General features: G+C 51.3%; 1 protein-coding gene, 1 long non-coding RNA gene and 1 other non-coding gene across 3 annotated transcripts; 2 read left to right on the top strand and 1 right to left on the bottom strand.

Moving 5' to 3' along the window:
- Nucleotides 1–1,819: 1,819 nt before the first annotated feature.
- LOC130263493 (uncharacterized) lies at nt 1,820–8,517 on the bottom strand. Its single transcript, XR_008842335.1, has 3 exons — nt 8,395–8,517; nt 2,366–2,558; nt 1,820–1,995 (listed from the first exon to the last, which is right to left on the bottom strand). It is a non-coding gene; the product is annotated as an uncharacterized LOC130263493 (long non-coding RNA).
- A 4,840-nt stretch (nt 8,518–13,357) lies between these two features.
- Nucleotides 13,358–13,431, top strand: TRNAR-UCU (transfer RNA arginine (anticodon UCU)). The gene has a single exon. It is a non-coding gene; the product is annotated as a tRNA-Arg (tRNA).
- A 5,012-nt stretch (nt 13,432–18,443) lies between these two features.
- GLMP (glycosylated lysosomal membrane protein) lies at nt 18,444–24,294 on the top strand. Its single transcript, XM_056510993.1, has 6 exons — nt 18,444–18,583; nt 20,451–20,708; nt 20,899–21,081; nt 21,828–22,046; nt 22,635–22,912; nt 24,119–24,294. The coding sequence occupies exons 1-6, from the start codon at nt 18,512–18,514 to the stop codon at nt 24,285–24,287; spliced, it is 1,179 nt and encodes a 392-aa protein (XP_056366968.1). The 5' UTR covers nt 18,444–18,511; the 3' UTR covers nt 24,288–24,294.
- Nucleotides 24,295–25,581: the final 1,287 nt, after the last annotated feature.

The raw sequence follows: 25,581 nt of genomic DNA, 5'->3' as shown, positions 1-25,581 counted from the left end.
TCCGCTTTCCCTTCCTTCCAGAGGAGCAATTTGCTGCCCTCTTCTGCTGGAATTGGGGTTTTAGATCTTGGGGGGAACTTGGAATTGGGGTTTGGGGGAGATAAAAAATGTTTGAGGGCAGCCTGGGTTGTTTTGGGTTTTTTTTTTGGGTTTTTTTTTTTTGTGTGTTTTTTTTTGTTTGTTTTTTTGGGTTTTTTTTTGGTTTTTTTTGGTTTTTTTTGGTTTTGTTTTTTTTTGTGTTTTTTTGTGGTTTTTTTTTGGGTTTTTTTTGTTTTTTTTGGGTTGGTTTTTTTTGGTTTTTTTTTTTGTTTGTCTGTTTGTTTTGTTTTGTTTTTTGTTTTTTTGTTTTGTTTTGTTTGTTTGTTTGTTTGTTTGTTTGTTTGTTTGTTTGTTTTTGTTTTTGTGTTTTAATTTTTTCCTCTATGAATTCCCCCTTGGAGGCATCTCCAGGTTGGGCTGGGCTGGCACCTTCAGCCTCCCCCTGGGTTTTTTTATGGGGTTTTGTGGGGTCTGTGTGAATTTTTGTGGGGTTTTCTGTAGGGTTTCTGTGGGGTTTTAGGGATTTGTGTAGAGCTCTGTGGGTTTGTGTGGAATTTTGGGGAGTTTGTGTGAATTTATGAGGGTTTATGTGGGTTTGGAGGTGTTTATGTGGAGTTTTTGGGGTGTTTGGGGTTTTGTGGGTTTGGGTGGATTTTGGGGGTTTGTGTGAATTCATGAAGGTTTACGTGGGTTTTATGAGGGTTTTTGTGGGGTTTTGTGGATTTGTCTAGAGTTCTGTGGGTTTATGTAGAATTTATGAGGGTTTCTGTGAGGTTTTGAGGATGTCTGTGTGGATTTTGTGGGTTTGTGTGAATTTATGAGGGTTTGGGTGGTTTTTGAGGGGGTTTATGTGGATTTTAGGGATTTGTGTAGAGCTCTGTGGGTTTATGTGGAATTTTGGGGGGTTTGTGTGAATTCATGAAGGTTTATGTGGGTTTTATGAGGGTTTTTGTGGGGTTTTGTGGATTTGTCTAGAGTTCTGTGGGTTTATGTAGAATTTATGAGGGTTTGTGTGAATTTCTGAGGGTTTGTGTGGGGTTTTGAGGATGTTTGTGTGGATTTTGTGGGTTTGTGTGGATTTGGGGGGGTTTTTGTAAATTAATGAGGGTTTGTGGGGGGTTTATGTGGGATTTTAGGGATTTCTGTAGAGTTCTGTGGGTTTATGTGGAATTTTGGGGTTTGTGTGAATTTTTGAGGGTTTGTATGGGTTTTGAGGGGGTTTATGTGGGTTTTTGGGTGGGTTTGTCTGGGATTTTAGGGAATTGTGTAGAGCTCTGTGGGTTTAAGTGGAATTTTAGGGGGTTTGTGTGAATTCATGAGGGTTTGTGTAGGGTTTTGTGGATGTCTGTGTGGGGTTTTTATAGATTGTGTGAATTTTGGGGGTTTGTGTGAATTTATGAGAGTTTATGTGGGTTTGGAGGTGTTTATGTGGAGTTTTTGGGGTGTTTGGGGTTTTGTGGGTTTGGGTGAATTTTGGGGGTTTGTGTGAATTCATGAAGGTTTATGTGGGTTTTATGAGGGTTTTTGTGGGGTTTTTGTGGGGTTTTGTGGATTTGTGTAGAGTTCTGTGGGTTTATGTAGAATTTATGAGGGTTTGTGTGAATTCATGAGGGTTTGTGTGGGTTTTGAGGGGTTTTTATGTGGATTTTAGGGATTTCTGTAGAGTTCTGTGGGTTTATGTGGAATTTTGTGGGTTTGTGTGAATTCATGAGGCTTTGTATGGGTTTTGAGAGGGTTTATTTGGATTTTTGGAGGTGTTTACGTGCGTTTGTGTGGATTTTGTGGGTTTCTGTGAATTTTTGAGGGGGTTTGCATGAATTTATGATCTCTCCCCAAAACTCCCCACGGGTGGCAGCTGTGATAAAGCTGTTGCTGCCCTGCCTTGCTGAGGAGGCTGAAGCATCTCATTGATTGCAGAGAGGGCCAGATAAGGGTTTTTATCTGTGATGTCTCCGTCTGGGAAGAGAAATTGAAGCTTTTTTTTTTTTGTCTGGACACCCCAGCCTGGGCTGCCAGGATCCTGTGCTGTTATCATCCCTGCCTTGCCATTGTGTCCCTGGGCTGACAATCTCCTCCAGCCCAAAAAGGAGAAGAAATCAATGGCTTATCAGCTCCAAGCTGCCACATCAAACCTCATTTCAAGGGACTTCCCATTGCTTTGGCAGCTCCAGGGGTAAGGGACACTCCCAAGGATATTTGGGATGTGGAGTGCTCTCCAAAATGGCTTTAGGGGAAAACAGCTGCATTTTTCTAAGCTTTGGCAGATGCTGCTGCATCTGGGACATCTGGACTCTCCAGGGAAAGGTGGAGAAATGCAGGAATTTACCCAAATCGCTGCCCTCGGGCACTGCTGTGGCTGGGTCACAGATCCAAAACAAGCTGCAGGGTTTTGCAGAGTGATCCACGATCCCAGGTTTGGTTTTCTGTGGGAGCTGCAGGGTGGGAAGGTGGCAGAAGTCACTCCCATCGTGGATAAATTCCAGCTGGTGCCAGAGAGGAGCCCATGGCTGTGACAACACCTTTAAAAAGGGGGAAAAGCTGCTCAAATTTCTAATTTGTCCATTTTCCCGGGGTTCATCCATTCCCACTCCCAGATCCTTGGCACTTGGCCAGAGCTGATGGAATCTGTGAGGATTTTCCCTCTCCCTGCGACCTCCTCTGCTCTGCCTGATTCCAGTGGATCTCCACAGAATTCCTCCTTTAAAAGACGCCTGGTTCTGCTCTGTTTGGAATTTTTATTCGTGTTTGTGAGAGAGAGAGAATTCCCATCAGGAAAACCCATGCCCATCATTTCTGATAAAGCTCTGCAGTCCCTGCCTGGCAGCCTGGCTCTGCATCATCCACTGACAGCTCTTCACCTGGGAAAGAATTCATTTAAGGAATTCATTCCCTCGGAGATGGAGCTGCAATCAAAGCCCTGGAGCCTCTGGGTCAGCTTTAACTGGCTGAGACCTTTGGTGGCTTTGCAGGATTCCACTCTCAGACCTTCCATGGTTCCTGTGTGTAACTGTGGTGGTGTTTACACCACTTAATTCATGGTTTGTTTGGAGTTACTTCTGTCTTCACTCAGAGCCAGGATTAAAAAACACACAGAGGAAACAGATTTTCCACGTTAGGGCTTGGTTGTTTATTAAATTAAAGTACAGAAAGTTCAGCAACACTTCTAGGTACCAGCTAAAAGTGAGCAAAATGGAGATGAATCCAGCTGCTACTAAAAGCTAAACAGTGCAATAGAGAAATAACACCTATATTATTTATACTTTTAACCCAATAATTAAATTCCCGTGACCCTCAGTGCAGCACTAACTGTCCAACCAGAAACTACAACCTGAAACCATGAAAAAGAGAGATGAGCACTGAAAAAGTCACCACCCAAAAAACCCATCTTGTCCCAGACTTATTACTATATTCTAAAAACCTCCAATTAAAAACCCTTCACCATGTGAAATCACACATTTCTATTTAACTACATGTGTTGGGCTGCAATGCAGGATGTGACCAGAAATGTGGATTCTGTCCCCATCTGTTAAACCAGCTGGGGCAGTGACCCTGATCTCCTGGCACACATTATCTGCTCATGGGCCATCTTTAAACCAGCTGGGCAATCATCTTTATCTTCCCACAGCCCATCCTCCCTCCAGGAGATATCTCCTGTTAATGGCCAGTGAGTCCCAGGGCATGACTGATAAAATTCCATCATCCCACTGGGAGATGCTCCAGCCAGGGGAGGAGCCAAGCCTTTCCTACCCAGATAAAAACTGACATTTGGGACAGCAAGTTATCCATCTTTCCACTGGATTCCAGAGGAAAGCCAGACCTTTCCACATCATCCCTGCACCTTCAGAGGAAACTGCACCTTCTCCAGGAGCACTGCTCCAGCTGAACCACATCTGCCACTGCAGGAGGATGCAGCCACCATTGAATGGGACTGTGCCAACACCCTGACTGACTGACGGGTGTCAGCTTGGATTCTGACTCTGGCAGGGTTTGGGATTGTTCTGTGTAATACTGTATTTCTATTTTAATTTTCCTAGTAAGGAACTGTTATTCCTAATTCCCATATTTTTCCCTTAATTTCAAAATTATAATAATAATTTGGAAGGAGGGTGTTTACATTCTCCAATTCAAAGAGAAGCTTCTGCCTTTATTGGCAGACAAACCAGGACACCCACCTGCCCCCATCAGGAGTGGCCTTGGGCCCTCATGGGCTGTCAGCACCAAAAAGCAAAACTACACCAGAATAAAATAATAAAAAGAACAAAAAGAATAAAAGCCCTGAATGTGGAGAAACCTTGCTGGCTGCCGGCCCTGGGTGAGTGGAAATGCAGAGGGCAGCCTGTCAGGAGGTGACAGGAAGGGAAGGCAGCCAGGGCAGCGTGGAGAGCAGATGTGGGAGCTGAGCACAGGGATTTGGACGCTGCACCTTGGCCTTGGGCTGATGCTGCAGTCAGAGGCTGCTGAGCACCAACAGCCCCACTGGGAGCAGAGCTTGGGCTCCTCTGTCTCAGTGAGACCTTGGGGACCCTCCTGGGGTGTCCTGTGGGCTGCAAATGGAGATGTCTGAGCCCATGTTGTGTCCTCCTGCCATCCAGGACAGCCAGCACCTCCCTCGGGGGGTGGCAGCACCTCCAGGTGTCACCTGAGCACTGAGGTGGTGACACCTTGGGTTTGAGCTTTTACATTTTTCAGAATCTCTGCTGCTTGGTGTGTAACTCTGAAACTTCATTTTAGGTGTTAGTAAGGTCTCTTCACAGGGGAGTTGGACAAAACAATTCCTTTCTAGCTGGATAATTAAGGACAACTGGTACCCAAAAAGCAAAAACAACAGTGAGGGAAAGGGGCAAGCCAGGGGGCTGAGACTTCACAGCCTGGGGCTGTGGTTGGATAATTGACCCCAAGATGAACCAAAACTTATAAAAATGCAAAAACTCGTGACCAGGATCCATCCTGGATTTGATTTGGGTGGGCTCTTGCACTGCCCAAAGTGAATCCTTTCAATAAATACTGATTTTATTCCCTTTGCTTTTCCTGAGAGCTGTGAATTCCCAGAGCTTGCAGCCAGCCCTGCTCTCCTGAGCTGCTCTGGGTTTTCCCTGACAGCCTCCGTGGCTCTTTGTTTCTGTTTTTGTCTGAGCTTTTCCTATGCGAATGTTTGAGCTTGTTTATCTGTTTCAGCTGAAAAACTCCACAAGCCCCAGCAAAATGCTAATAAGAAGCATTAGCTGCAGTTAATTGAACTGCTTCTGTGATCCTCATAATTATCTCCTGGTACAGCACCTACCCTGAGAACAGCAGGATGGATGCCAGAGATAATCAGATAGAAGATCTGGGAAAAAACATTTAATTTTCTTATCCAAATTAAGATTTTTTTTTTTTCCCTTGGATTGATTACCTCACTAAATATTTGCTGTTGAGAGCAAAGCAGGCTGCTTCTGGTGGGGGATTGCAAAGGGAATGATGGGTGCTCAATTATTTACAGCCTTGCTTGGCTGGCTGAGTGTGCGCCAGGAATGCAAAGGGAGCTGTCGCCGGGAATCTCGACAGAAATTTTTCACCAGGAGTAAAACACAGGCAGCAACCAGGGGGGGAACGTTCTGCAGAGTCAAAACCTGCCCAGTGATGGATTGAGCTGTCAGCAAGGCTTGGTGATCACATCCAGAGCACCCCCAAACTCCCTGAGTTTGCAGAGCAGGAGCAAATATTGGCTTGGCACAGAGCTGCGGGGTCAGTAGGGTGAGAGTGTTTGCAGTGCCTCTAAAAATCTCATTATTGGATGCACCAGCTTTGTGCCAGCCTGGCTTGTACTCCCTCCACGGGCTCATCCCTGGGTGGGGTTGGATGTCCCCACACTCAGCAGGTGGGAGCTGTCACACCTTATCCTGATCCTTCACAGATCTCCAGAACTCAGAGCCAGCTCAGGACCATTAAAATCAGATTTATCAGCCGTGCAAATTGTCACCACACTCCAGGGGCAACAACAGGTTTGCAAGGGAAGCAAAATTCGTGGATTCTTCAAAACAGGAGAAGGGGAATTTGGCAGCAGTGGCTATTAATAGGCTCTGAAATATGGGTTGCTGTTTAGGAAGCTCAAATGCCAATGAAAAGCTGTGCAGCCAGGGAGAACTGGCAGTACCAAGAGTTTTAAACACACACATACACAAATACATATATACACATATATATTGTGAAAAAGTCCCTATAGCCTGGCAAAGAAAAACTCCTCTCCTTAGAGTGAACTGAAAAAGATTATTCTTAAGTTAATAACTGACTAAAGTGTTTCTGTATATTGTTAAGAAGAAGAGGATGTTGGAAAAAGGAAGAAGGGTTTTATTCTGAATTTATTATTCTTTTATGTTGTTAATAAAGTTTTCTTTACACCTTTTAATTTTTAAGCCTGCCTTGCTTTTGCTCCTAATCCTATCTCACAACAACAACAACAACAGAAATAAGTATATTAAAATGGGCCAATCTAAACCACAACTGGCCTGTGCCAGTCCCAGCTGTGGAGCCAAACCTGCAGCTGGATGTGCCAGCAAAGAGCCCCATCCCTGCTCCTTCCCTTGCTGCAGTTTACTCATGTTCATTCATCCAATTAAGATGTTTCCATTCCTCCAATCTGAGCATTAACCAAGGCAAGATGACAAAAAGCACCTGCTAATATTAAACATATAATTATGACAAGGATATGACTGGAGTTCAGATCCCTTTGCTGCTGTGAAGTGAGTCTGAGAAAGGGAACAGTGCTGGACTTTCAGCTTCTTTTAGGCCTTGTTTGAAGCTGCTTCAGGGATTTGTGTGTTTATTTGTTTTTTCCACTAATGGGGGTTTTTATCCTGCTCAGCTGGAGGGAGGAGCAGCAGGAGCCTGGCTGTGTTGATTTTCATGGCTCTGTTTGAGTTTGTGTGTGTTGGCAGCACTGCTCAGCCTGTCCCCAGCACAGTGTCTTGGGTTACAATGAAGGATGTGGCAGAAATGTGGATTCTGTCCCCATCTGTTAAACCAGCTGGGGCAGTGACCCTGATCTCCTGGCACACATTATCTGCTCATGGGCCATCTTTAAACCAGCTGGGCAATCATCTTTATCTTCCCACAGCCCATCCTCCCTCCAGGAGATATCTCCTGTTAATGGCCAGTGAGTCCCAGGGCATGACTGATAAAATTCCATCATCCCATGGGAGATGCTCCAGCCAGGGGAGGAGCCAAGCCTTTCCTACCCAGATAAAAACTGACATTTTGGACACCAAGGAACCTTCTTTCCACTGGATTCCAGAGGAAAACCAGACCTTTCCACATCATCCCTGGAGCCCCAGATGCTCCTGCTGGACTTGGGGAACCTGAGGGATCCCAAAGGATCAGGTGGCTCCATGTCCTCCAAGGAAATTCATATTCTTGTGGATGAGCTTTGCTTGTGCCCTAGGCCAGTCTGCACTTGAAGATCTTCCATAAACTTCCCCAAAAGCTTAGACAGGTTGAAGTTATAGAACCAAAGAATCCCAGACTGGTTTGGGTGGGAAGAAACCTTAAAGCCCATCCAGTGCCTCCCCTGCCATGGGCAGGGACACCTTCCACTGTCCCAGGCTGCTCCAAGCCCTGTCCAGCCTGACTTTTAACACTTCCAGGGATCCAGGGGCAGCCACAGCTTCTCTGGGCACCCTGTGCCAGGGCCTCAGCACCTTCTGAGTGAAGTTAAAAGAATAAAGTAGGAATTTACTAAAAGACCTTCCAAAAATACAACTTGGGCAGTACAAGTGGCTCCACCCAAGTTGGACTCAGAGTAATGAGTTTTCACACTTTTATAAATTTTGGTCCATTCACATATTGGGGTTAACTGTCCAATTCTACTTTCAGCTTATGCAGTCCCACCCTCCCAGATTCTCTCCTCAATTCACTGCTGTTTGCACTTTTTGGCTCTCTGTGACCTCACTCACTTCTTAGCTCTGCTCCTTCGTGCAGGATTCATCTTTCCCTGTGCTGAGCCATTCCTGGGCTCCTTCAGCTGCCTGGCTGAGCAGCAGAGCCTCCTCCTTCAGGTCCTGATTATCCCAGGATGTTCCCTTCAAAGTTCCAAAGCCTGCTCAGCCCCCACTGTGACTCTCCAACACCATTTTGAACCCATCCCTTCATTTTGGCTGAAGGAACAGCCCAGTGAGGTCCTTGCTAAACTGACCCTACGGGCCTTGTGATAACTTGATTTTATTTTCCTGAATTTCCCTCTGTTTGGTTTGCCCTGGAGTTTTCATTTCCTGCTCTGCCTGGTTGGGACGAGAACCACAGAGCAACAGTGGCACCAAGTGGGACAGAACAACCAGGGGAACCTGGAGAGCAAACTGATGTGGAAATCCATTAAAGACTCACCAGAAAGCTCTTGATGGTCAGGCACTGGTGGGAATCCAGCCCTGAACAGGATTTTGGGTTGTGGCTCTCCAAAGGCTCTGCCAACACGTGAAGCTGGAAAGGGAAAGGGGAGGTGAAAATGCAGCTCAGCCTCTTCTGGCACCGTGTCACTGCAGGGACCCCTGGGGACCTGGCAGAGGGGACACCCAGCACCCAGCCAGGCCCTTGGGTCAACTGTCCACTCAATTCCTTCAGATTTAGCTCCTAGTGGATCCCAGCGAGTCCCAGAGGATCCCAGTACCCCCCAGAGGATCCCAGTACATCCCAATGGATCCCAGCAGATCCCAGAGCAACAGTATTCCCCAGGGTATCCCAGCACCCCCAGCAGATCCCATAGCTCCCAGTACCCCAGTGGATCCAGCACCCCCCTACCCCAGCCAGTCCCAGTGGATCCCAGCACCCCAGCGGATCCCGTAGGATCCCAGTGAATCCCAGCACACCCCCAGTGGATCCCAGTACCCCCCGTACCCCAGCAGATCCCAAAGGATCCAAGTACCTCCCAGTGGATCCCAGTGCCCCCCACACCCCCCAGCACCCCCACCAGATCTCTCTGGATCCCAGCACCCCCCAGTGGACCCCAGTGCCCACAGAAGATCCCAGCAGATCCTAGAGGATCCCAGCACCCCCACACTCCCCACACCCCCCATAACCCAGCCGGTCCTAGTGGATCCCAGCACCCCCCAGCAGATCCCATAGGATCCCAGCACCCCCAGTACCCCCAGCAGATCCCAGTACCCCAGTGGATCCCAGTGCATCCCAGCACCCCCAATACCCCCCAGTGGATCCCAGTACCCCCCAGCAGATCTCTATGGACCCCAGCACCCCCCCAGAAGATCCCATAGGATCCCAGCACCCCCCCAGTATCCCCAGTGGATCCCAGCACCCCCTGCATATCCTAGTGGACCCCAGCACCCCCCAGTACATCCCAGCACCCCCAGCACGCCACACACCCCCCAGCACCCCCCAGCACATCCCAAAGGATCCCAGTGGATCCCAGCACCCCCAGTGAATCCCAGTAAACCCCCCCCAGCAGACCCCAAAGGATCACAGTGGATCCCAGCACTCCCAGCACCCAGCAGATCCCATAGGATGCCAGCACCCCCAGTGGATCCCAGCACCCCCAGCAGATCTCTACGGATCCCAGCACCCCCAGTACCCCCAGTGGATCCCAGTACCCCCAGCAGATACCAAAGTATCCCAGTTGATCCCAGCAACCCCAACAGATCCCAGTGGATCCCATCACCCCCCAGCAGATCCCATAGGATGCCAGTACCCCCAGAGGATCCCAGCAGCCCCAGCAGATCCCATAGGATCCCGCTAGCTCCCAGTGGATCCCAGCGCACACATCCCCCCCCCCAAGCAGATCTCTATGGATCCCAGCACCCCCAGTACCCCCAGTGGATCCCAGTAACCCCCCCAACAGATCTCTATGGATCCCAGCACCCCCAGTACCCCCAGAGGATCCCAGTACCCCCAGTACCCCCAGAGGATCCCAGTACCCCCCCAGCAGATCTCTATGGATCCCAGCACCCCCAGTGGATCCCAGTAACCCCCCAGCAGATCTCTGTGGATCCCAGTACCCCCCAGCAGATCTCTATGGATCCCAGCACCCCCAGAGGATCCCAGTACCCCCCCAGCAGATCTCTATGGATCCCAGCACCCCCAGCACCCCCAGTGGATCCCAGTACCCCCCCCAGCAGATCTCTGTGGGTCCCAGCACCCCCCAGCAGATCCCAAAGGATCCCAGTCCCCCCCAGTCCCCCCAGCCGCCCCCCGCTCCCTCAGCCGGCCCAGGCCCCATTTCCCCTCCCCGTCCCTTTGTCCCCTCCCGGCCCCGCGGAAACCCGGCCGGGCCCGGCGGAAAGGGCAGGACAGTGGCACAAAGCAGCGGGGCGGGGGCACGGCAGCGCTGCCCGGGGCCCCTGCGAGCTGCACGGCCGGGAAACAGCGTGAAACACCGGGAAACAGCGGGAAAAACACCGGGAAAAACACCGGGAAAAACACCGGGAACAGCGCACCGAGAGCGCGGGGTGAGGCGCGGCCTGCGCGGGACAAGCCGTGAGGGCACCGAAAAGCCGCCCGAGTGAGGCGATTTTTGTAAAGAAAACAGGCGAAAACTAAAATATCGAGGTTAGAAGGTATCAGGGATTTTAGGGATTTTTTTTTATTTTTTTTCCCAGCGTCTAAAGAGGCTCCAAGAGCGTTGGGAAAGTGTGGGACAAAGGGGGTCGGGTTGGAAGTGCGGGAGGGGAGGTTTGGGTGGGATTTGGAGGAGAAATTCCTCACCCTGAGGGAGGGCAGAGCCTGGTAAATGTTTTTTTCATTTTTGCCCCATCTCTGGAAGTGTCCAGGGACAGCTTGGACAAAGTTTGGAACAGTCTGGGACAGTGGAAAGTGTCCCTGCCATGGGTGATCCTGGATCACTTCTATCCCTCAGTTCCTTTTATTGATTTCCAGTGTCCTTTTATAATTTTTCAGTTTGTGACTGTCAGGAAAATGAAGCCACAAACACCAGAGGTTTATATCCAAAAAGGAGACAGAGAAGTGCTTTTTCCTTTATTTGAATAAAGGGAGAGGCCATGAGACATTCCCTTGGGATATCTCAGATTTTTGGAGGACTCTCCTCCCTTTTTATCCCAATTTCCCTCTCTTTTTCCCCATTGCTGAGGTGCTTGAGAGGCACAGACTTCCCAAACACCTGATACCTGAGATTCCCCTCTAATCTACAACCCTCCCTTTTAATTTTGAATTCTTACATAGTTTTCCCCATTGCTTCTTTCATCTTTCAATACCCACTTTCATTTAGCAGCAAACCTGCAGGTTGTTTTAAAGTTAAATATCGTTTCCCATTCATCAATCAGTGGAATCCATCCCATTGTTTCTTTTCTCTCTCAGTGTGGTTTTATCTCCCAGCTGATCCACAGCTCGTTTGTAAAGACAAATCCAACATTCCTCTGAAATGGCTTGCAAGGGGAGAAAAAGGCTTTACAAATTTATGTAAAAAATAAGAATATATCTGTTGTAAGGATTTGGGGATCATACATGTGTTAGTGGATTTTTGGCCTCAAGTCACACAGCTTTGCCCTCTGCTTGGTGGCTCTTGGAGAATGTTTTATTGGGGAATTGGCTGATTCTACCAATAAATCCTTATGGTTGTATTTATAATTTTTTTTCTCTGGACACCACAAAGCAGCCCCAGCTCTGGTAGGGATTTTCTGTCACTGTTTTTGGGGTTTTTTTAATTTTTTTTTTTTTTTTTTTATTTCTGCATCTCCCAGCACTGCCCTGGAGCAGCTTTAGGTGAGGTGGATCTGAAAGCTCCATCAGTCATCAAATTGCTCAGAATTTTGTCTTTCCCAACTGTTTATTAGGTGCTAAATTCTCTGGGTTCACTCTGGGCCACTGCATCCTTGCCTGTGGCTCTTGTTCTTCCTGTCAGTGGGAAATGATTTGAGGCTGGGGGCACTTGGCAGCTTTTTCACTCCTGACACATTTCTGTGTGCTGGGCACAGTTCCTTCCCCCTCTGTGTCCTGACAGGGATGTGACAAGCTCACCCCTGACAGAAATTTAGCATTTTCATCAGGACATGCTCAAAATCCTGGTCATTTTTTGGGTTTGGTGCAATGAGGGAACTCCAGGCAGGAGGAATGAGAATCAAACCTCTGATTCCATAAAGCCACAGTCATTCTTCTGAGAGTTTGTTCTATTTAATTAATCATCTCCAGATTTTCTGCTTGCTGTGATTTCAAATCAGGCACTTTGGAGGTGCAGCTTCCCAAAATCAGATTGAAAGCTGGTGTCTTCATCCCCCAGGAGGAACACAGAGTCACAGGCTGTGGGAGATTTTTCTCATCCTTTAAAGCTTTATACCTTTCTCTAAGATTTTTTTTCCTATGACATTTTTTGATCACCCTGCAGATGGGTGTTCCCTAGACTTTGAGCTTTCTCCAGGTCCCAGTGTGATCACAGTTGGTTCACAGAGGGATTAATTTCAAGGATTATCAATTTACTGGGTTATCTTTTGCAGCAGGAAGGCTTTTTCTGACAGAAATTCAACCCCTGCCTTCTTTCCCACTATTGTAAGATGGATTTTAACGTGAGTAAAAGAAAAACCAAATGCTTTGGGTTCCTCTTGTTTTATTCCTGCTCTGGGCTGTTCTCTGCCAGCAAGAGCTGCCTGAGGTGGGACCTTGGGGTCACGTTGACCTTGAATCAAAAGCTCCCTGTATCAGGGAATTCCTCCTCTTGGATTGCACTTAGCATCTCCCCTTTCACGGGAATTGAGGGAATTTGGGAGCAGAACAACAACCTGAAATCTGAATTTGGGAGCCAACAACAGCCTGAAATCTGAATGCGCAGATTCTGTGTTTGATCCATTGTTAATAGGTCAGTGGCTGTAAATGGACCTTTCCTGTTGTTTTGACAACCTCTTCATTTTTTTTTTTTTTCCAGCAGAAAAGGCACAATGTTTCTTCATTAAACCCCTGACTGACAGCTTGCTGAAAGGAAACCCACGGCAGCCGATTTCCCTTTCATTCCTCTGCTCCGAGCAGAACTCCCCTCCCCATTGTCATTGCTCCCAGCTAAATCCTCTTTCATCGTTATCCCTCTGCTCCTGCAGCCAGGAGGATGCTGTGATGATGCTGAGGGATGCAGCAACGAGCTCTGCTCCAGGATTTAGCCCTGCCCTCAGCAGAATGCTTGCCAGCGAGGCAGCTCCCAGCTTTCTGCTGCATCCCTGCTGCTGAGCGAGCTGTGCATCATGGCTGCCATTTTTCCTGTCGAGCAGGGATTTTTTTCCTGCCTGTCAAGCAGGGATTTTTTCCTGCCTGTCGAGCAGAGGTGCTGGGGATGCTCTGGGTCCCAGCCCCTGCAGCTCTGTGGATTTTTCACTTCTGGAGCCGACGCTCCCCTCACGGTGAGGTCTCTGTGGCGCAATGGACGAGCGCGCTGGACTTCTAATCCAGAGGTTCCGGGTTCGAGTCCCGGCAGAGATGATCTCCAGGCAGGTGGCTCTTTTATTTTAGTGCCATTTCCCTCCCCAGCTCCTAATTTGTTCCATTTCTAACACCCCCGAGGGTTTGCATGGGGAGGGAATGGCTTTTCCTGGCACAGCTGATGGATTTAACACCCCTGTGTTCCCTTCTTCAGATATTTCTCCTCCATCATCTCCCCCTTCTCTCATTTCCTTTGGTATCTCCTCCAAGCAGGTGTTTTAACCCATTTTTTCATAATTTCTTCCCAAGGGAAGCTCTGTGCTTTCCAGTTGGAGGGCAGCAGGTCAGAACCTTCTGGTGGCATTCTTTCCCATCTGTGGTTTCTGATCTTGGTAAATTTGGGTAACTCAGTGCTCCCCACCTGGACCTCTGTACTCTGAAATGGTTTGAAACTGAAAAAAATTGTTCCTTGTGAGGGTGAGGAGGCCCTGGCACAGATTATTCCAGAGATGCCCCATCCCTGGAAGTGTCCAAAGCCAGGCTGGATGGGGCTTGGAGCATCCAGGACAAATTTTAAAGCCCCACCAAAACCATTCCATGCTCTTTCCACACTTCCCAATCCCAAAATGCTCTCCCATTAATTGGATTTCTGGTCTCCAGTGGAAAACCAGTCCCATCTCCATCACTGGGCTTGCCTTGGTGATTTTTCTCCTTGTGGTGTCTGTGCAGATGCTGGAGCTCAGCCTGTTTGGAAAACCAGGCCCTGGTGGTGCTGGAAGTTCTGCCCCTGTGTTGATCATGGCAAAATTGTCATTTCCATCACATCCAGAGGAGTATTTCATCATATTTTTAATTCTAGGGTTTCATACCAGGAGAGAATTCCATCATTTTCTTGGTTCTAGGACTGGGGGAAAAGGCCAGAAGATCATTCTGAAAAAGAGAAAATATGTGGGCAGCCAGTGGGACTAACCCAAAGGAAAATTTGGTAGGAATGAGGTGAAAAAGGGACAGATTCTGCAGAGATAACTTCTGCCTTCAGCAAATGGAGAATGAAATGTCTTGGGGCAGCAATAAAACTGTGATTCCAGCTCTAAACATGAGAGTGGAAGAGCTCAGGAGCAGCTCCTTGGTGTTTCCAGGTGTGTTCTCTTGTCTTTTTTGCAGCTCCTTTTTGGTTTTTCCAGCACTTTTATCAGTTCCACAACCTTCCCAAACCTTCAGCTCCTCTCTTATCTCACCAGATCACCCTCAGGTGTGCTGCCCATGAGTGAGGAGCTGTGAGGATTCCTGATCCCCCTGCAAGAAGAGAAATTCTCATTTGGAAAGGAAAAAAAAAATCAGCCAAATGTGCTGGGGAAGGTGAGGAAAATTGAGGAATTAGTGACATTCCCTGCAGCACACAAACACTGAGTTACACCTAGTGAGGGAATGGTTTTTTTGGGTTTTAGGCAATGACCACATGTGCAAATACAGTTCAAAAGCAAGTTAACCCACACTCCCCATCAGAAGCCTTTGCTTTCTATCCCAGAATATTCCAAATTCCCAACAAAAAGGATGTTTGGGATGTCCTGTACTGAGGAGGGAGCTTGCTTGGAATCTCATATTTATCCCTGCAGACCATCAGGCTCCAAGGGATGGATCCCCATCCCCATCCTAGAACTGGCAAAAATGGTGGAATTCTGCCATGACAGCCCTAGAAACAAATAAAATCAGTGGGATGTTCCCCTGGGAACCCTAAAACCAAGTTAAATGGTGGAATGATCCCATGGCAACCCTAGAAACAAACAAAACCAGTGGGATGTTCCCCTGGGAACCCTAGACAGTAAAAAATAGTGAAATTATTTCATGGCAATCCTAGAACCAATAAAATGATGGAATTCTCTCCTGGCATTAAAACCTAAAATTTAAAAAATGGTGAAATGCTCCCCTGGCAACCCCAGAACAAACAGAGACAGTGGAATGGCAACTCTAGAACTGATAGAAATGGTGGAATTCTCTCCTGGAAATCCCAGAACCAAAAAATAAAATGGAATCCTCACCTGGCAATCCTAGAACTGACACAAAAAGTGTGGAATTCTCCCCTGGAAATCCTAGAACTGGCAAAAATGGTAATTCTACCATGGCAACTCTAGAAACAAATAAAAGCAGTGGGATGTTCCCCTGGGAACAGTAAAAAATAGTGAAATGATTTCATGGCAATCCTAGAACCAATAAAATGAGGGAATTCTCTCCTGGAATTAAAACCTAAAATCTAAAAAATGGTGAAATGCTCCCCTGGCAACCCCAGAACAAACAGAAACAGTGGAATGGCAACTCTAGAACTGATAGAAATGGTGGAATTCTCTCCTGGAAATCCCAGAACCAAAAAATAAAATGGAATCCTCACCTGGCAATCCTAGAACTGACACAAAAAGTGTGGAATTCTCCCCTGGGAATCCTAGAACTGGCAAAAATGGTAATTCTACCATGGCAACTCTAGAAACAAATAAAAGCAGTGGGATGTTCCCCTGGGAACAGTAAAAAAAAGTGAAATGATTTCATGGCAATCCTAGAATCAATAAAATGATGGAATTCTCTCCTGGAATTAAACCCTAGAATTTAAAAAATGCTCCCCTGGCAACACCAGAACAACCAAAACCAGTGAAATGATCCCATGGTGATCCCAGAACTGATAGAAATGGTGGAATTTTCCCCTGGAAATCCTAGAACTGACACAAAAATGGTGGAATTCTGCCATGGCAACTCTAGAAACAAATAAAACCAGTGGGGATGTTCCCCTGGTAACCCTAAAACCAAGTTAAATGGTGAAATGCTGCCCTGGGAATCCTAGAACCAAAAAAATAAAATGGAATTCTGTCCTGGTAACCCTAGAACAGGAAAAAAAAACAGTGAAATTATTTCATAGCAATACTAAAACAAATAAAATTACGGAATTCTCTCCTGGCATTAAATCCCTAGAATTTAAAAAATGATCCCCTGGCAACCCCAGAACAACCAAAAACAGTGAAATGATCCCATGGTGATCCCAGAACTGATAGAAATGGTGGAATTTTCCCCTGGAAATCCTAGAAACAAAAAAAATAAAAAAAGGTGGAATTGTCCTCTAATATCTCAAGAACAAAAAAAAAAAAAAAAAAAAAAAAAAAAAAAAGCAATGGAATGCTCCTCTGGAAATCTAGAAGTGACAAAAATGGTGGAATTCTCCCCTGGAACATTAAACCCAACAAGTTTGTGTTTTGTCTGGAGTCTCCTCTGTCTTTAATCAGAGCCAGGATTAAAAATACACAAAGGAAATGGATTTTCTTGTGTTTGGGCTTGGTTGTTTATTAAATTTTATTTAAAAATACAGAAAGTTCTAAAGCACTTCTAGCTACCAGTTAAAAGTGAGAAGGCAGATCTAGTTAGCTACAAGATTTATAAAGATAAACAGTCTAATAGAGAATTAAAACTTGTATTAATTATATTTTTAACTTAATATTTAACTTCTTATGATTTTTAGTATGGCATTAACTGTCTAACCAGAAACTACAACCTGAAACTATGAAGAAGATAAAAAAAACAATACCCAAAATCATCTTGTCCCATTCCTATTACTATATTATGAAATCCTCAAAAATTAAAAGAGCACAGCCCAAATTAATAACAAAAAAAAATTAAAATCACAGTAAAAAAGCAGACTCGAGAAATAGCCATATAAAACAGTTCCTGAAAGAGAAAAAATAGAAAAGCTATATGTAGAATATATAAATATAGAAAAAATATATATAGGAAAGATATATATATAGAAAATATATATATACTACATATATAAATATACTATATATATAGAAAATATATTTATTATATATATAGAGAAAAATATAGTATATATATAGGAAATATATATTTTATATATATATATAATATATATATATATGTAGAAAAATTTTAAAATGTGTAATAGGTCTGTAATATGCAGTGAGCTAATAAATTTTAAAAATGTCTCCAAAATAAGTGTGCTCTTGACTAAAGGCCAATGCGGTTCCACGGCGGTACCGGGGGCGGTACCGGGGGCGGTACCGGAGCTGTTCCAGGGCGGTACCGGAGCTGTCCCCGAGGCGGTACCGGAGCTGTTCCAGGGCGGTTCCGGGGCTGTACCCGGGGCGGTACCGGGGCCGCTCCAGGGCGGTACCGGAGCGGTTCCGGGGCTGTCCCCGAGGCGGTACCGGAGCTGTTCCAGGGCGGTTCCGGGGCTGTACCCGGGGCGGTACCGGGGCCGCTCCAGGGCGGTACCGGAGCGGTTCCGGGGCTGTCCCCGAGGCGGTACCGGAGCTGTTCCAGGGCGGTACCGGAGCGGTTCCGGGGCTGTCCCCGGGGCGGTACCGGAGCTGTTCCAGGGCGGTACCGGGTCAGTACCGGGGGCGGTTCCGGAGCTGTTCCAGGGCGGTACCGGGGCTGTTCCAGGGCGGTTCCGGAGCTGTCCCCGAGGCGGTACCGGAGCTGTTCCGGGGCGGTACCGGGTCAGTACCGGGGGCGGTTCCGGAGCTGTTCCGAGGCGGTACCGGAGCTGTTCCAGGGCGGTACCGGGTCAGTACCGGAGCTGTCCCCGAGGCGGTACCGGAGCTGTCCCCGAGGCGGTACCGGAGCGGTTCCGGGGCTGTTCCAGGGCGGTACCGGAGCTGTTCCAGGGCGGTACCGGAGCTGTCCCCGAGGCGGTATCGGAGCTGTTCCGGGGCGGTACTGGGTCAGTACCGGGGGCGGTTCCGGAGCTGTTCCAGGGCGGTACCGGAGCTGTCCCCGAGGCGGTACCGGAGCTGTTCCAGGGCGGTACCGGGGGCGGTACCGGGGCCGCTCCAGGGCGGTCTCGGGGCGGTTCTAAAGCGGTGTCAGGGCGGTTCCAGAGCCGTTCCTGGGCGGTTCCAAAGCGGTCTCGGGGCGGTTCCAAAGCGGTGTCAGGGCGGTACCGGGGCGGTCCCCGGGCGATTCCCGGGGCCGTTCCGGGGCGGTCTCAGGGCGGTTCCGGGGCGGTCTCGGGGCGGTTCCGGGGCGGTACCAAGGCGGTTCCGGGGCGGTCTCGGGGCGGTTCCGGGGCGGTACCAGGGCGGTTCCGGGGCGGTCTCAGGGCGGTTCCGGGGCGGTCCCGGTCGGGGCCGGTCTCGCCATGGCCGCCGGTGCGGGGCTGGCGCTGCTGGCCGCGCTGCTGGCGGCGGCCGCGGCCGAGCGGGACCGCAAGGTGAGCGGGGCTCGGGGGGACCGGGACCGGGGTACCGGGCTGGGGGTGCCGGGATTGGGAGTACCGGGACAGGGGGTACCGGGATCGGGAGTACCGAGACAGGGGGTACCGGGACAGGGAGTACGGGGCTGGGGGTACCGGGATTGGGAGTACCGGGACAGGGGTACCGGGCTGGGGGTACCGAGACAGGGGGTACCGGGATTGGGAGTACCGAGACAGGGAGTACGGGGCTGGGGGTACCGGGCTGGGGGTACCGGGATTGGGAGTACCGAGACAGGGGGTACCGGGATTGGGAGTACCGGGATAGGGGTACCGGGATTGGGAGTACCGAGACAGGGGGTACCGGGACAGGGGGTACCGGGATTGGGAGTACGGGGCTGGGGGTACCGGGACAGGGAGTACGGGGCTGGGGGTACCGGGCTGGGGGTACCGGGCTGGGGGTACCGGGCTGGGGGTACCGGGATTGGGAGTACCGAGACAGGGGGTACCGGGATTGGGAGTACCGGGATAGGGGTACCGGGATTGGGAGTACCGAGACAGGGGGTACCGGGATTGGGAGTACCGGGATAGGGGTACCGGGATTGGGAGTACCGGGATAGGGGTACCGGGATTGGGAGTACCGAGACAGGGGGTACCGGGATTGGGAGTACCGGGATAGGGGTACCGGGATTGGGAGTACCGAGACAGGGGGTACCGGGATTGGGAGTACCGGGATAGGGGTACCGGGATTGGGAGTACCGAGACAGGGGGTACCGGGACAGGGGGTACCGGGATTGGGAGTACCGAGACAGGGGGTACCGGGACAGGGAGTACGGGGCTGGGGGTACCGGGCAGGGGGTACCGGGATTGGGAGTACCGGGACAGGGGGTACCGGGATTGGGAGTACCGAGACAGGGGGTACCGGGATTGGGAGTACCGAAACCAAGGGTACCGGACCGAGGGTACCGGGCTGGGGTCGCCGGGACCGGGGGTACCGGGATTGGGAGTACCGGGCTGGGGGTACCGGGCTGGGGTTGCCGGGACCGGCGGTACCGGGATTGGGAGTACCGGGCTGGGGGTACCGGGCTGGGATTGCCAGGACCGGGCACGGAGCTCCCCGGGCTCTGCTCGGAGCTCGTCCCGCTCCCGTTGCGGTGCCTGAGACCCTCCCGCTCCTCCTGGGAATCTCCGAACGCCGGGTTGGATCTGGGATCACCCAGGGTGACACAGGGACATCCAGGGGAATTCGGGATGTCTCCAGAACGGGACACTCCGTGCTCGCCCAGGGCAGCTGCCCCAGAGCTCTGCCTTAAGAAGTTGTTGCTCGTGTTGAAGGGAAACTTTTGGTTTCTTTTGTGGCCTCGGAGGATCTTGGCTGGGCTGGACCCCCCGAGATCAGACCCTTGTGGAGTTCAGGGAGGAAAAAGGAGGAAAAGGGGCTCCCCGGGGCCGCAGCACATCCCACGTGGGGCTGAACCCTCCCCTCCCTCTGTCCTGGCACAGGGACCGAGCTGAGCCCTGCCCGGGGCCACCCAGCTCTGTCCCTTGTCTCCCCTTTGTCCTACTCCTGTGGGATGGGATGGGATGGGATGGGATGGGATGGGATGGGATGGGATGGGATGGGATGGGATGGGATGGGATGGGATGGGATGGGATGGGATGGGATGGGGGATGGGGGATGGGGGATGGGAAGCAGCTCAAAACTGCTCCCAAACGTCGGGCTGTGAAATGCTGCCCTGTGAAATGCTGACCGAGCATTGTTGAGCAACACCCGGGCTGCAGAGTCACGGGAGCCCAGGCAGCTCCAATGTCCCCACCCTCCCAGGACTCTGGGCTTGTCCTGCCAGGCTCAGAGCCACCCCCAGCACTGTCCCTGTCCCTCCCCCAGGTGTCCATGCAGTACAACCCCGGCTGGAACGACTCCTCTGTGAACCTGCTCCACGTGCAGGCTGTGGGGCCCAGGGACAGCCTGCACTACGTGTGGAGCAGCATTGGAGCCCCTGCCGTGCTCCTGGTGGCCACCCAGAGCCCCAGCAGTGCCCTGAGGGTCAACTGGAGCCAGCTGCTGTCACCCAGTCCTGCTGGAGCCATCTGGATTGAGCCTCCTGACAGCGTGGTGTATTCTACAGCCGTGGTGTTCACCAAGGTACTGCTGCTCTGGGACAGCTGGGGGTGCAGAGTCCCCAGCTCCAGGGAAATCCCATCCATTCCCATCCATCCCCATCCATCCCCATCCAGGGAAGTGTCTGTCTCCAGCGTGGCTGAGGCAGCTCTGCCCTGTTCCCTGGATCACAGCACAAGCTCCCAGCCCCTCTCCCCTTTTTTCCCCCCTGCAGCTGTTCGAGTTCAGCGAGGCCAAACCTTTGGGAGAGCTCTTCTACCCCACCTATGACCTGGCTGAGTTCTCCTGGGACAGCCTCAACCACACCCTGAACCACACGGCGCTGACGGCCGAGCTCCGCGGGGTCCCGGCCACCGACCCCGGTGGTGGCTTCTCCAACGGCAGCCTGGCATTCCAGGTGTGTCCAGGGGGCAGAGAACATGGGAATGTTGGGGAATGTCCTGCCCAGAGCAGCTCCTGCACAGGGAATGCTGGTTTAGAGGTGTCTGCCAATAAAGGCAGAAGCTTCTCTTTGAAATGGAGAATGTAAACCCCCTCCCTCCAAATTATTGTAATTCTGAAATTAAGGGGCTCTCAGGCAAAGATAGGGGAATAGGGATAACAGTTCTTTACTAGGAAAATTAAAATAGAAATACAGTATTACAAAGAACAATCCCAAAACCTGCCAGAGTCAGAATCCAAGCTGACACCCGTCAGTCAGTCAGGGTGTTGGCACAGTCCCATTCAATGGTGGCTGCATCCTCCTACAGGGGCAGATGTGGTTCAGCTGGAGCAGTGCTCCTGGAGAAGGTGCAGTTTCCTCTGAAGCTCCAGGGATGATGTGGAAAGGTCTGGCTTTCCTCTGGAATCCAGTGGAAAAGGCTGCTCTGGTGTTCCAAATCTCAGATTTTATCTGGGTGGGAAATGTTTGGCTTCTTGCCCTGGCTGGAGCATCTCCCAGTGGGATGATGTAATTTTATGAATGGCCCATTAACAGGAGATATCTCCTGGAGGGAGGATGGGTTATGAAAATATAAAGATGATTGCCCCAGCTGGTTTTTAACATCTGGCCCATTAGGATATCCCCACAGAGATAAGGATCACTGTCCCAGCTGGTGATAGAATCCAGACTTTTGGTCACACCCTGTCCCCTGTCCCTCACAGATCACAGCCTTTGAGGCCAGTGGCCGTGCTGGGCGCCTGCCCAGCCTCCTGCACACAGCAGACAGCTCCCAGCTGGAATTTCTCCTGGCTGGGGTGGCCCCACGAGGAAACAGCTCCCGCTTTGTGCTGGAAATGGCCACGGTGGAGGAGGCGGGGGCGGTGCGGAGGCTGCGCTCGCAGAGATCCATCGATGACGAGTACACCCCCACCATCTTCGAGGTGAGCTGGGACAGCCAGAACTGGCAGGCAGGACTCCAGGTGGCCCTGAAATGCTGTTTATTGTGTCCAGATATTACAGCAATTTAGGTGACAAGAGCCCAGCCCACAGCCTGACTCTGGTTCTGGTTACAATGCATTAAATACTTTTCATTGCAGAGCATCTTAAAACATGAGAACCAAGCAAGACCTTTTCTATTACCTATAGCCTATCATAATTATTACTAATTATTACTAACATTACCATATCCATGTTACTATTTTCCAATCACAAAAAGTTAGTGTGTTACAGTTTAAGTTGTTTTTTCACTTTTCTCGCTGTGGAGAATTTTGAGATCTTTTGAGACCAACATGGCATTTTTGGTTTGCCTGTGAGAATCTTTTTGGCTTGGTAAAAACAGAGTCATAAAAACTTCTTTTTTCCTCTTAGTTATCCAGCAAGACTGGCTCAGCAATTCTTCTATATCAAAACTTCCTATCGTTTCTATTCCTCCTTAGATTCTAAATTCTGTCACGCTACATATCTGTGAGACCTTCCTGTCAAACTTTGCTTTCCCCTGGGCTGGGGGTGACCCTGCTGTCCCTCCCCAGGTGCTGTCCCTGGTAGCTGAGCCCCCAAACAGCAGCTCCACGCTGGGGTTCCTGCAGTGGAAGGCGACGGCGTACGGCTCGCGGAGCCCCCGGCGCGAGGATGGCATCCAGTGCAGGGCTCAGGGGCTGCAGGAGGCCAACTGGAGCCTGCCCCTCTCCAGCCTTCTCCAGGCTTATTTTGGGCACAGCCTGGGCAGCAGCTGCACCATCAGTGCCCTCAATGTGACGTTTGGGGGAGAGGAGGGAGAGGTGTACCGGGAGAAGAGATACCTCAGCTGGTGAGTGAGGTGCCAGGGGGCTGGGGGGGGATGCTGGGCACTGGGATGGGCTGAGGGGGTGATGCTGGTCATTAATTATGTGTAGAGGGGTCTGAGGGGGTGATGCTGGGCACTGGGATGGGCTGAGGGGTCTGGGGGTGATGCTGGGCACTGGGAATGGGCTGAGGGGGTGATGCTGGTCATTGATTATGTGTAGAGAGGTCTGAGGGGGTGATGCTGGGCACTGGGGATGGGCTGAGGGGGTGATCCTGGTCACAAATGATGGGCAGAGGGGTCTGAGGGGCTGATGCTGGTCATTAATTATGTGTAGAGAGGTCTGAGGGGATGTTCGTGGTCATCATGTGCAGAGGGGTCTGAAGGGTCTGAGGGGGTGATGCTGGGCACTGGGATGGGCTGAGGGGGTGATCCTGGTCACAAATGATGGGCAGAGGGGTCTGAGGGGCTGATGCTGGTCATTAATTATGTGTAGAGAGGTCTGAGGGGGTGATGCTGGTCATTAATTATGTGTAGAGAGGTCTGAGGGGGTGATGCTGGGCACTGGGGATGGGCTGAGGGGTCGGGGGGTGATGCTGGGCACTGGGATGGGCTGAGGGGGTGATCCTGGTCACAAATGATGGGCAGAGGGGTCTGAGGGGGTGATGCTGGTCATTAATTATGTGTAGAGGGGTCTGAGGGGGTGATCCTGGGCACTGAGGATGGGCTGAGGGGGTGATCCTGGTCATTAATTATGTGTAGAGGGGTGTGAGGGGGTGATCCTGGTCATTAATTATGTGCAGAGGGGTCTGAGGGGATGTTCGTGGTCATCATGTGCAGAGGGGTCTGAAGGGTCTGAGGGGGTGATCCTGGGCACTGAGGATGGGCTGAGGGGGTGATCCTGGTCATTAATTATGTGTAGAGGGGTCTGAGGGGGTGATCCTGGGCACTGAGGATGTGCAGAAGGATCTGGGGGATGCTCCTGGTCACTAATGATGGGCTGAGGGGTCTGAAGGGTCTGAGGGATGCTCCTGGTCACTAATGATGTGCAGTTTGGGGTCCTGGCAGGTCCCAGGGTTCCTCTGTTCAGTCAGTCTCCATTCCAAAGCCCTGAGTTTCCTTGTGACCCTCCAGCTCCTTGCAGAGCTCAGGGCTGGGATCCTGCTGACCCTGTGAGGTGGCAGAGCCCACCCCCTCCCTGTGCCGAGCTGAGCTGTGCTGTCCCTCCCCCAGGTCGGTGCTGCTGGGTTTTGGGGAGCCCCCCAGGGACACCTTCTCCCCTCTGGTGATCTCCATCGCTGCCGTGGCGCTGGGCACGCCCCTGGCCATGCTGCTGCTGGGCTCCTGCCTGCTGCTGCTGGCCCGGAGGAGGCGCTACTCCGAGTATGAGCCCATCAACTGAGGGGCTGGGCCAGGAGAGCCCCGGGCTTCCCTCGAGATCTCCCCGGGATCCTCCCTCCCTTTGCCGGGAATGCTGCAGGGCTCTGCCTGCCCTCCTGGGCTAGAGGAGAACCCCGGGATTCCCCCAGGAGACCCCCAACATCTCCTCGGGATCTGCCCGGGATTCCCCCGGGATCCTCCCTCCCCTTCCTGGGAATGCTGCCGAGCTCTGCCTCCCCTCCTGGGCTAGAGGAGAACCCCGGGATTCCCCCAGGAGACCCCCAACATCTCCCCGAAATTCCCTTGGGATCCTCCCTCCCCTTCCTGGGAATGCTGCCGAGCTCTGCCTCCCCTCCTGAGCCCCGGGATTCCCCCGGGATTCCCCCAGGATTCCCTCTAGATCCTCCCTCCCCTTCCTGGGAATGCTGCCGGGCTCTTTCTCCCCTCCTGGTCCCAGGATTCCCCCGGGATTTCCCCGGGATCCTCCCTCCCTTTCCCAGGAATGCTGCCGGGTCCTGCCTCCCCTCCGGGGCCCTTGGGATTCCCCCAGGATCTCCCCTGGGATTCCCTCTGGGATCCTCCCTCACCTTGCCAGAAATGCTGCTGGGCTTTCTCCCCTCCTGGGCTCCAGGAGACCCCCGGGATTCCCCCGGGATTCCCCCGGGATTCCCTCGGGAATCTCCCCCTCCCAGCCCCGAGGGCACCCGGGTGACTCTGCCCCACCTCTCCCTGTGTGCTGCTCCTCCCCTCTGCCACCTCCTGCACCGCCTTCTGCTTCCTCCCGTGATTTTTTTTTCCTGACCCATGCAGCGATGGGGGGAGGGAGTTTGGTGAGGAAAATCTTCCTCCTCCTCCGCCTCCTCCTCCTCCTCCTCCTCCTCCTCCCAAGGGATGCAACCACTGCTGTCCAGGGAATGGCTCCAGTGCCGCACACAGGGATGCTGGGGGAGCACCACTCCTTCCCAGTACATCCCAGTACATCCCAGCACATCCCAGCTCCTGCCTGGGACACGAGGGGACACCCAGTGCTGTGTCCCAGCAGCTGCTGGAGCTCAGGTGTGTCCTGGCAGGTCCTGGCAGGTCCTGGCAGGGGACCAGGACACCCCACAGGTGCTGCCCCGTGGCTGCTCGGGGTTCTCACAGGGATCTGGGGCCACGCTGGGCTCCAATCCATCACTGACTTGTCTTCAACCAAATAAAGTGGATTTCTAAACACAAGTTTCCTGTGGGAATGCTGTGCTGGCAGGAATGGGAGGGTGCTGGAGCCAGGGGAGTCTCAGGGGCTGAGGTGTGGGAGGGTCCAGGTCACTTGGAAG

Source organism: Oenanthe melanoleuca, chromosome 25 (genome assembly GCF_029582105.1).
Source record: "Oenanthe melanoleuca isolate GR-GAL-2019-014 chromosome 25, OMel1.0, whole genome shotgun sequence".
NCBI classification, from domain to species: Eukaryota; Metazoa; Chordata; class Aves; order Passeriformes; family Muscicapidae; genus Oenanthe; species Oenanthe melanoleuca.
Note: the sequence above shows the minus strand (reverse complement) of the source record. Positions and strands in the feature narration are given on the sequence as shown.